The sequence below is a fragment of the Humulus lupulus genome, chromosome 5 (genome assembly GCF_963169125.1).
Source record: "Humulus lupulus chromosome 5, drHumLupu1.1, whole genome shotgun sequence".
Classification (NCBI taxonomy): Eukaryota; Viridiplantae; Streptophyta; class Magnoliopsida; order Rosales; family Cannabaceae; genus Humulus; species Humulus lupulus.
Window position 1 is genome coordinate 98396426 of NC_084797.1, and position 11979 is coordinate 98408404.

An 11979-nucleotide genomic window follows, 5' to 3' on the forward strand; every position below is an offset into this window, starting at 1 on the left:
GGGTATTTCCTAAGTTTACCCAGAAATACCCAGAAATCTCTCAATCCTAGACATGTTTTAGGATTTACTCAATACGCCTAAAATTGAAACCTATGCACCAAAGTTATTCAGGAACAACCTACTGTTTATGACTATGAAGTGTAAATTTGCATGGCAAAGAAAAATGAAATTAAAACACACGAAAAACAGGAAACTTACAATATATTTTTCAAGCGAAGGTTGCAAGCAGCGTAGAGGTAGAAGTCCTGGAGAAATCCTCAAGACTGGGCTTCCGAAGGGTTTTTGTGACAAGAATATAGGGATTTCTGGGATTTTAAGCAGAAGAAGAATAAGAGTTTTTTAGACTCGGAAGGGAAGAAATGAAGAAAAATTTCAAATAAAAGGTGATGAGTACTGAAAATGGCCAGCCCTATTTATACGTAAAAGACATTAGGAAACGAGGACCGTCTGATCAAACAAATACAAGATACGAGGGTCATGATTCGAAAGATGAGACGGTGGAAAAAAGGTGGCTAGGCCATTTAATGCAATCCTCGAAGCCCGAGCAGGCGCCAATCACGACGTTCCATGTGTCCAGTACTCAAATGGTGGACAGGGGATGGATAATCGAAAAGGGAGTTTAAAAGCCCCCACCGTGAAAGTCAAAAGTGATGTCATAGATCACGAGCAGGGACTTGGGGGGCAAATGTACGCCCTGAATATCAACATGTACTTTGTTGAGGAAGCTCGGGCAAAGCGAACTAACAAAAAGCCATAACCAATGCGCCACGTGTTCACCATTCATCCGGGGAAATTTGGTACGATCTCCTAAACAAATAGCTCGAGTTGATGAATCATTTAGCAACTTATCACCTGGAACCATTGTATAAACATGGCACCAAAAGACACGAGCTAAGCTTTAAATTAAGCTCGTGGTACATCAGGGGTCTGACATTGTAACGCCCTGGATAGCCAAGACCGCTACACTGTGTATTTATAAAGGTGTGAGACTTGCTAATCAAGTCGTTTAATCAAAATGTGTCATTAGTTAAAGTGTTTCAGGGCTAAAAGACATTTTGGCCTCAAAAGGTACATTTTATAAGTTATAAACAATTTACAGAAGGGATCCCCAGAAGTACAAAGTTTAAAAGCCAGTTTACAAAATTCAACAGTTAAAGGTAAACATTAGCCATATTAAGGAAAAATACAAGGTTCTGGTCCTCTCGTCCCTGTAAATTCCTCAACCGTGGCGGCTGAGCGGCCTGACATGTACATTCACCCTGCAGAGCTCTCCAGTCAGGGTTGATCAATCTTGCCCTTGCCTTTACCTGCACCACGCAGCACCCGTGAGCCGAGGCTCAGCAAGAAAACAACATACACATCATATACAATATTATCAAACAAATATTCTAACAAGCATGTTCAGATGTTCAATCCATAGCACATAAGCATACTTCAAGGTACAAATAACCTCATCTATACTTAGATTATTCAACAAACTCATTAATCACATTCATAACCAAATATAATAATCAATTAACTCAAATACTAGGGCCGACATCTTAGGTCGCACCCTCTGTTTAAACAACTGACTCCAGCCCGCTTAAACCGAGCTCAGTGCATAATAAGCTGTCCTCGGATACCAGTGTCCGAGCCGTGCCAATTGCAGAAGTTAACCTTGGCACGCTTAGGCCGTTGGTTTACAATTTACATGGCATAATACCATTCTTTCAATCATATATATCAGGGAGCCCTTAGTCCCATTCAAATATTCAAGCGGGTGTAGTTTTCTTACCTTTGGCTTCTAGATGTACAAGTTACGGGCGATACTCCTTGAGCGCGATCCGATCCCCGAGTCCTAGCTTAGCACCTAGTCACAACCATGATAAAGGATACCATTAACAATCTTAAATGAGTTTCTAAACCAAGTTCTAGTCCCCGGAACATTGAACTTCACCAAATATGGTAAAAGATTCAATCCCGAGCACCCTAGGTTAAATTCCCAAGCCTAAAATCTCAAAATCCCAAAATCCCTTAAGGGCCTCGGCATAGGCCATCCATGCCGTGGCATGGCCCCAAACAGAGCCCTCCTAAGGCACAAAAACAGGTAAGGGCCGCAGCATTGCTTGGACCATGCCGCGGCCCGCCCTCCTTCCTCAGCATGCATCAACTTCGAAGGGTCGCGGCTCACCAAGAACTATGCCGCGGCCCGACCCTTCGAACCCAAAAAACCCACCATTTTCAACTTCTAAACCTCACTTTTGGCCATCCCAAAGCTCCCAACTCAAAACCAATTAACAACAACATCATTAGAATGATTTAAACAACACAATTCCACCAAAAATCCAGCCCAACACTCACCAAAATCCCAATTCCAATTTCTGAGATTTCAAACCTAAAAACTCAAAACCAGCCATGGAAATACTAAAATTCAACCATCAAACTTTGAATTGAAACTTACCTCAGCTGTAGAATCGTTCCTCCAAGAATCCCCTGACCTATCTTCAAAGTTTCAAGCCTCAAACTCCACCTTGAATATCAAAATCACAACTATTAAAAACTCAACCATTTTTCTTAAAGTTCCTAACCACAGAACAAAAATCAATGCTTACCTTGGCTCTAATTCAACCCTTGATTAGTTCCTTGAGCTAATCCTCTAGCTCAGCCCTTCAATTCCACCAAGTTTCAGTTAATTCTCCTTGAAAACCAGGGTTTTTCCTTTACTAAGAGAGAGAGAAGGAGAGAAAGGTCGGTTTAAACTTGTGTTTACTGTTTTCTAACATATTCCTTAAGTCTATCCTTAAGTTATCAGACTAATCCCAAAGTTCGGGGTACTGGAAACGTCCCCGATGGCAAAATAGTAAAATTCCCCAGTATTCCCGCTTAAACATCCTAACCTCAAATATATCTCAAATTATTTATTTTCATAACCTGATAGTCTAAATCAATACCTGATACCTAAAATACCCCTGACTTGTCCAAAGTCAATCATAATGCCTCATTGTGACTTTTCCCGCTATCTAGCCCTAGAATCGCCCCAAGTCGCCGGCTGCAGATTTATCCACATAATAATGTGGTTCTCACATATATCACATACATATATTTCACATCATCATATAATATCATCAATTATCATATGCTCACTATTAATCATGTAATTACGCATTTAAATCAACAAAGTTCATTCTAATCCCAATTATGCCCTCCTGGCACACTAATCAAGGCCCTTAAGCCTTATTAGTGATTTTGGGTCGTTATAGACATACCCCAGGATCTTTGTAAAGTTGACCACGCAATATAAACGTGCCTATAATAGACATCACTTGTCTGTTTAATTCCCGAATTCTCGGATACGCAATTTAAACGTGCATGATCAGACATCACACGCCTGATTAAGGCCATGCGGCCCATTACCTTTTTTATCTGATTGATTAGACCACACCTCAGTGTAAAATTTAGATGTTAATCATCAATGTCGCAGAAATGATGTGAAGGATCAAGAGATCACGGGATGACCCCAATACCTACCCAGAGATCATTCTCCTATAAATACCAGGATCCTGGGTAGTGCAAGGGGTTGGATTCTTTCTGTAATGCAAATACTCTGTAAAAATAGCAAGAGAGAGAAACAATAATAATATTGACTCGTGGGCTAGGGTGATTTTAACCTCCGAACCACGTAAAAAGGAGTGATCAATTTTCTCTTCGTATTTGGCTTCCAACATCCTTGAGTATTATCATTTCTTATTACGGTTTATCATTAAGCACTAATCCATCCTAGTTATTCATATAATTCACTGTTGGCGAAAAACAGCGTCAACATATTGCATTTCGTTTATTTTTTTAAACAATTTTCTCATGAAACACTGACGTTGCTCTTATGTGGCAGAATTCGTCAGTCCTAACAAACAAATACATATATACATAGTGATATAATGACAAATTTTGAAAATGTGTAATTGCATTTTTAGAACTAATTTTTGTATATTTAGCGTCAATAAACTCGATTTTGACTAACTTCAGTTAGTTAAATAGACCCTTGTCCTGTAAGTATACATGTGAAATGTAGCTACATAGCAAATTGCTTAAAAAATGAACAGAATGTAACAAAAAATGGCATGTTTGTAATGATTTCCATAATTCAGGGATATTTTTGCCACAAAAATTAATTTAGGGGACAAAACTCTACAAGACTATAGTTTAGGGAAAAAAATTTCTATTTGTCCTTCATTAATTATTTTACTTACACTACTTTATCTATATATATATATATGTATGATAAATCCCACTCCTTAATTAATTGGCTATTATTAATTTTGAGAGGAAAAAAAAAGTCACAAGTCACAAAACGGCAATTTATTCCTTAGGAAGACGGTAATATATAATATATACATAAAAAAATAAATTTGCCAAATCGAGCAGAAGCTCTAAGGTAGTAGAAAAATGTAGAAACAAAGAGGAATTAATTTATAAAGAGGTAATTAACATTGCAATATATAGCGAATTCATTTTCGAGTTCACATGAAATGAGTACACATTATATTACATAGTTTCATATAAGGCAGTTTGGCATTATTGTTATTAATGCTTTTGGGGGTATAATTAATTACATTTCCTCGTGAGTCATACACTACGAACAGCTGTTTTTCTTAAATGCTACGAAGGTAGAGTGTTCAATTGAAGATACCAAGAAAACAATGTCAAATCAAGTTAAGTACATCCATCCAAACTGGGACCATGATTGAAGTTTCACGTATGGAACCTATCAATACCTCATTTTTCAATATTTTTAGTAATAAGCCGTTATTCTCAATTATTATAGAATTTGTTGTGCCAAATATATGTATATACTATAAGTAATGATACGTACAAACAAACACTTCTACACTTATTTGATAAAATAATTGTCAATAAATTTGAAAAATTAGGTAACTTTCTTACTTCATCAGACGTTAATTAAAGTGAAGTCAACACTGTATTAGAGTATTTCTACTGCTCTCTTTTCCAGTTTCTACGTCAAGATTTCCATCAATCTATACACGAAAGCATGCGTGAAGAACAAAACTAAAATTAATGCAAAAAAATATACAAGGGATATAAGCAAAAAAATATATTTGTAATTTGAGGCCATAATGATAGGAGGATTTTAAATATTAATCAAAGAAATTAGAATGTCATATATCACATCTCTTTTAAATCATACGTAAAAGTTGATTGTCAAAACTGAGAGTTGATTCAACAAATATAAAATAGGAAGATTTACACTCACACATATTATATTATAATTAATTATTAATTTATTATGCATATTTTAATATACTCACATTATAATATTAATTAACCTAAATAGCATATATTCCAAATTTATTTATCATTTATTGTACCTCTTATTTTTTAATTTAATTTGGTGTATGTTACTTGCTATTTTGATACATCATTTTATTTTCTTGTTTTCTTGGCCTTTTTATTACTGAATCACTTTATTTCTTAAAAAATACACATTGTTTCAATATTTGCTTTACTTTTCACGTGTCTATGGGTATATATTTTGTGGTCTATTTTTTTTTTAGTTTATATGTCTATATTATGAAATTTATTGTGATTTTTGTTTATATGCACAGAATAATTTATAGTTGCCTTTTACATTATTAACTAGTTTTTGTTTTGAATTTTGTAGTTATTTTAAACACTTGTATTTACCAACATAGTAACTTAATACTTAATAGTATCTAAATCACTGAATTGAATGTCTACCTAAATAAATTAGTAGGTGTGATGTCTACCTGAATAAATTAGTAGGTAAATGTTACTTTGGATACTTGTATTTATCAAAATAATAGCTAAATATTCAATAGTATCTAAATCTGCGACTGTTTTTAGATGTTTATTTGCATCAAATTATTATGTAAATGTTACATATATTTTTGTTTTTGAAAGACCCAGTTTGTCATAACCATAATTTGTTAAATATTTTCCTTTTTTTGGATACTTTTATATGTATGATGGTAACTAAATGTAACACGTTGCTCTTGAAAGTTCCCCGTATCAATACTTGGCAATTGTTACTTACGGGTAGTTAATTGATACTCTCATCTCATATGTCAATCCCAATTAATTGAAATCCATTCTATGTCAAATGTAATTATGCTAAATGTATTTGTTTACTAATTTGAATACTTTTTCCAAACTTTATATATAAATACATACTTATGGGTATATTACATAAAAAAAATATATCCATTGTTAACATACTTGCAAACATATATAGTATAAAAATGATCATTTTAACAAATAGAAAAATACTAATTCGTGTCCATCAATAATTTTTTTTTATAAATACTTTTTTTCTTTTCTTATTTTTAATGCCCTTTGGTATCCTACATACAATAAATGCATAACCTTGATGATATAAATAATTAAAAAAACACTTTTTAATATCCAATGAAAATAACATTATCAACATCAAAGTTTTAAAAATAAAATACCACTAAATTATTATGTTATACATAGAAAATCATCATTTATTTAATTATATACTGAATGGTATCTTTTTATATAATTATATACTTTTGGGTAATATCAAATAAAATAAAAGTTACATTTAGTTTTCTTACATATAAACTAAATATGTAAGTAGTATAAAAATTAAGACCCAATAAATTGTATGTCATATCCTATAATAAATATGAATGTCCTAAAAGAAATTAACCATAATAAACATCAAAGTATGAAAGAGAACATCTATAAAATGAAAGTTTTATAGAATATATAAATAAAATAAAATTTTATAGAACATCTATAAAATAAAATATATAAATCACAAGTGTGCTATAATATTCATAGAATGAAAGTTTTTATTAAAATCAGATGCATCCAATATAGAAATTGGGTAAAAGTCTAAATTTTGCATTAGATTTGGATGAAACATAAGAAGAAAAATAACATAAACAATAAATAACTACCAATCGGTACCCAAAATACTTGATTTTCTCAATAATCCATGCCACCTTAATATTGTTATCATCTTCAATTTGGTTGTAGCTTCACATTCATTGTTCAAATAATAATAACGATTTTTTAGTAGTCAAATCTTATATAAAATAAATTAGTAATAAATCAACAAATTGATTAATTAAGCTATTTTAGGAAAGTTGTTAAGTTTATGAGTAAATTAAGGAAGTGTAATATTTTATTAAATAAAATGAAATCAGTTATATACAATAATAATTAATATATTTTGGTTATATTATTTTATCTCTAACAAAATTGTTATTATTTATTCTTATATCTAAATTAATATATGTTAATGTGTTTACATACAAAGTGTGGTAACATTGTACCGAATGGTTTTGAAGTGAAAGCTCATGATTCTATATTGATGTTTATTCTTACAATCTTTCTTTTTGTTAATTAGCAACTAATTATAAGTATAGATATTCAGTTGAGTTAGTACATCCATCCAACAGCGATCAATTAGTTAATTTAGTTAGTTGACAAAACTCATCTAGAAGACTTAATTGGTCAAACAAAATCAGAATATCATCACATAAAATTCAAACTAGAAGACTATATATATACTTAGAAGGACAACAAAACTGGGAACTTTTGATCATTATAAAAATGAAGAGAGGGACTTTTTTCTTTTTCTTTTCCTCACTTAGAACTTAGGCAAAAAGAATGGGAGCCACAGGGGCTACACTTTAACGATATGAGCATAAATTACAATGAGAGAATGAACAAGGTAAGGATGCAACTCAATAGTAAGAAAAGCCAGGAAGAACTCATCCAACAAAATTTCCTGGAATTGTTTATTCTGTCAGCACTCAATGCCTTATAAACACTAGCCGCCGTATCTATGAAAAGCCTCACAACTGCCAATAACGAAAAAATTAAACATAAAAGAAATATCAAGACATTCTTATTGTCTATCGACATCTGCTTCTCCCGCACCTTATCTACCTCGTATCTGCAATTGGATGCCACTTATTAGCAGTCATACTTGTAAACATCCATACAAACAGTCAAATGGCAGACTCGAGCAAATAAAAAACCAGAAATTGATTGACTGACTAGGCCTTAACAATTGACATATGTGGCAAGTTTCTCACCTGAGAATGGCATTGTCCCTGATTAACTTATCCATCTGTAAGGAGACAATGGACTTCCAAGAATTAAGATCATCAATTTCTGTAGCCTGTAAGGACAACAAAATAATTACACAATGAACTTGATATTTATACATGAAATAGTATTCAACCACCTTATCATTTTTTGTTCGTTTGTTTGTTGATAATGATTGAAATGATAATTAGACTTCAATAATAGAGATGGCATATGGTTATCAATTGGCTAAGTGTGTGCCGCCACATATCTTTTGTTATTATGCAAATGGTATTACTATTGAATGGTGAAAATTCTGAAGAAAAAAGGGTGAAACATACCAAAGTCCTGTGATTCTCAAGGAGATTCATTATGCCTGTTCTGATCTTCTCTATAAGTATGTCTTTCTCTCCCATATCTTTGTCGATTTCTTTAAAAAAATTGCCATATTTTAAAGTCAATTCCTCCAAGTATCTTTCCAAAACAGATAAATTTACATCCAAGGAATGGACTTTCTGCATAAGAATTTTGAGAACTGTGTCCCCAGGCATCCTTCCAACTTGTTGATGACGCACTTCTTCAATAGGATCAGGCACATCACTCTTCGAAAATTCTAGGTTCACAATCGGGCTTCCAGTTGCAGTTTGAGATCCTGTTTCTTTGGCATTTTTTTTATTAATATCATAATCCTCAAGGGGCTCTGGCTGGGATGAAACAGGTTTCTGGTCACCTTTTGCTCCCTCCGACATGGACTTAGTACCTTGAGCAGATATCAAGTCTTCAAGCATTCTTTCAACAGCATCCACCCCATAAACTTCAATAGTACTCAGTGTACAATAGAACTCAGACCCATAGTGGCTTAGAAGATTCACCTTTAGATATCTCACCCATTTGGGTTCCTGAAGAACAAATCTCTGTGCTAGCTTAACATTAGCAGCAGTGAAGTTTCCTAGTTTGACCCATTCATCTGATGGATAAACCAAACTGCCACACAGTTCAAAGTCCTTCAAATTTGATGAGTAATGTTCAAAATTAGCTAACTCTATTGTGTCAACTAAAGTCTCTTCTGAAAGCTCTATATCAACATATTTGTCTTCTGCAGAACATGGATTGCGAAGATACTTATCTTTGTCTTTGCCTAAGATATTTGAGGCACCTTTGGCTTCCTTGTTGAAAGCCAAGACCTTAGCTCCTTTCGATGCTGATGCATAGTTGTATTCCTTCCCTCCAGGCTCCACCCTATGCTTTATACCTCCACTCTGACCAATTCCAGGTTTACTTTTGGAACTATACGTTTTACTCTTAAATTCATCCAGACCAAGTGGCACAACATGAGACAGACGATCTGTCTTTGGGATATTATTTTCAGATTTCGTGCTTGCACTGGAATTATCCACCTCAGGTTGCTGTCCAGCAACTGACTCATTACTTACACTTCCTTGAGTCACTACATCATCTTTACATCCTTCAGGATCATTTGATCCATTTACTCCATTACTTGATGCAGCATCATTTATGCATGGAGCCTCAGAAGAATGGATAGAGTTAGAGTTCTCCACTGGTGGATGTACATCAGCAGGACTGGAATTTTCTCCACATTGCAGTTTTTTAGCTTCTTCCCACGTTGATATGCCAATCGAGGATATCACAGTTTTATCTGAAACTGAGAAATAGATAGAGGCGCCCAATAAAATGCATTCATGCACATATATCTTTAACAACTATCAAAAGCAGCTAGTGGAATATTTGACAAGCATGTATCAAGGAAATCTTTGGCCAAATTCTTAGTTTTCATATAACAATAAAGAACAAATAAATTGTCCATGCATCTACACTGAATTTAGACATATTCCATGAAATCGCCCAAAGCAATTTTCCCATAACATGACTATAAGTGTTTTATAATTCATTTAAAACACATCTTACTGAAAGAAATGGCTCCAAGAAGCGTATTGTCCAAAACTTTGCAAACTCAAAAAACATTGTGAGAACAGCTCTGTAAGAATAAAGTATCTACGGGCCAAATTGCATTTCATACAACTGAGAGATCATACATGAAACGCCTATTTGCAAATGAAGCCTACAAGGTGCAAGAAAAGAATCCAGTCTAAAGCTTACCTTCGTGACCGTCGCCGTGACTTATCCATAAGCTCAATAGGAATGGAAGGCCCCATAAAACAAAAACCAAAGACAGAGAGACTTTATACAAACGACTGCTCCCGGTGATGGTGTCCTCTAAAGCCCTTCTTCTTCCCAGAAGAGCTTTACGAGACTTCTGCATTGTGCATCAATCCAGTCCACTGCTTATCACTGAATAAGTAAAGAAAGAGCCACCCTACAAAAAAAAAAAAAAGTCAATAAATTCAGCAATTTAATTCCATTTCCACTATTATCAACAGACAATAAATCTAACAAAATGAAACACGTCTCCTCATATTGTTTAAATTGAATCCTCCAAGTCAATCAAACGAGAGATTACTGTTATCAGCAATGTTGATCAAATCAAATAGCTAAAATCTAAAACAGGCAGATTGAGCTCTGTACTTGCACAATTTGAAAATCCATATAAATTAATGAAGCTGAATACTGAAGATTTTTTCCCCCTCAGACTGTGTTGATAGTCATCACAATAAACTGAAAAGAGAATGCTTAAGAAAAAAAGCTAACTTTACCTTAGAAGGCAAGCAAAATGGGCCTTTTTTCTTCCTATAAAGGAACTCACTATTCCACCAAAGATGGCGGTGAAGCTATCCAAAAAGAAAACCTTCAAATAAATCATAAAGCAGAACAAACCAATTGACATTCAAGCCATCAATCTACAAAACCCAATCGATATTCTTTCATTGCAATAAACATAGCATACATGACAATCTTTTATTCGAAGAGAAAAAAACACAGCTTGAATAGAATTAAAAAGAAAAACACAAAATTGGGAAAGCATCAGATCCAGTAGAGAAATAATTGGTTGTAGAGAACAAAGAGAGAGAGAGAAAGGAATCAGGTGGAGAGAGACCCACCTGTGCATATGTGGAGCAGCAGAACATGTGATTCTTGGGATGATCAAATAAAGGGTTTAAGAGAATTTTAGAGATGAGAGAGAATGAATCGTAGATTGAGGCCAATTTGCGCGTTTAGCTTGTGGGTAGGCCACCATTGACGTTGTTGTCTTCTTCTTCTACTCTTCTCTTCTTTTCTTTTTCTTTTTATTTAATTATTTTTTTATTTTCTCATAATAACGGCTTTCCCTCTGTCTGCCCAATCTTTACTCTTCTCTCTTTGTCTCCAAGTTATGAATTTGAATGAATGCATATAAACAACACGCATTTTTTAACTCTTTATCTCTCTCTCTCTCTCTCTCTCTCTATTAGTGAATGAATTCAAGAATTCAAATAACATTGTGCCACGTCAGATGGTGACAGCTACTTGAAGTTGTCGTCGTCTTCTTCTTCTTATTATTATTTTAAACAGACTTATTTGGGATATGTCTGCAGAAGCGACTTTCCAGTGGAATCCAGGGAGACAGTCATTCATATTACGTGGATATTTCTTATTGGCTAACCAATCACTCTATTACGTGTAATTAGTACTTTCTTATTAACTGCTGACCGACTCCCCTAACCCAAGGCCACGTTTGCCTCCCTGATTAATACTTGGGACTGCTGCATGTTTGATTCTATCGTCTTTTATTAGTTATCTACCAAGAGACTATATTAGTTCTCTAACATAGTATAAATATAAATTTTAATTAAATTTAAAAATAATAATTTTCTAATTTAAAAAATAATAGTATATATCATAATTTTTTTAATATTATTTTATTTCTAAAATTATTATTTTTATAAGAAATTATTTAATTTATTTTTAAAAAATATTTATTTTATTAAACATTAATATATATTT

At 33.6% G+C, this 11979-nt stretch overlaps 1 protein-coding gene across 2 annotated transcripts; it reads right to left on the reverse strand.

The window, feature by feature from the left end:
• Positions 1–7564: 7564 nt before the first annotated feature.
• On the reverse strand, positions 7565–11389 carry LOC133777544 (SUN domain-containing protein 4). Of its 2 annotated transcripts, none has more exons than XM_062217204.1 (5): positions 11097–11389; positions 10198–10414; positions 8421–9742; positions 8088–8173; positions 7565–7945 (listed from the first exon to the last, which is right to left on the reverse strand). In XM_062217204.1, exons 2-5 carry the CDS (start codon positions 10358–10360, stop codon positions 7699–7701), a joined length of 1818 nt encoding a protein of 605 aa, XP_062073188.1. In that variant the 5' UTR covers positions 10361–10414; positions 11097–11389; the 3' UTR covers positions 7565–7698. The 2 variants fall into 2 exon arrangements, with proteins under 2 accessions (XP_062073188.1, XP_062073187.1); XM_062217203.1 differs by lacking the exon at positions 11097–11389 and adding an exon at positions 10752–11054.
• Between the last annotated feature and the right edge of the window lie 590 nt (positions 11390–11979).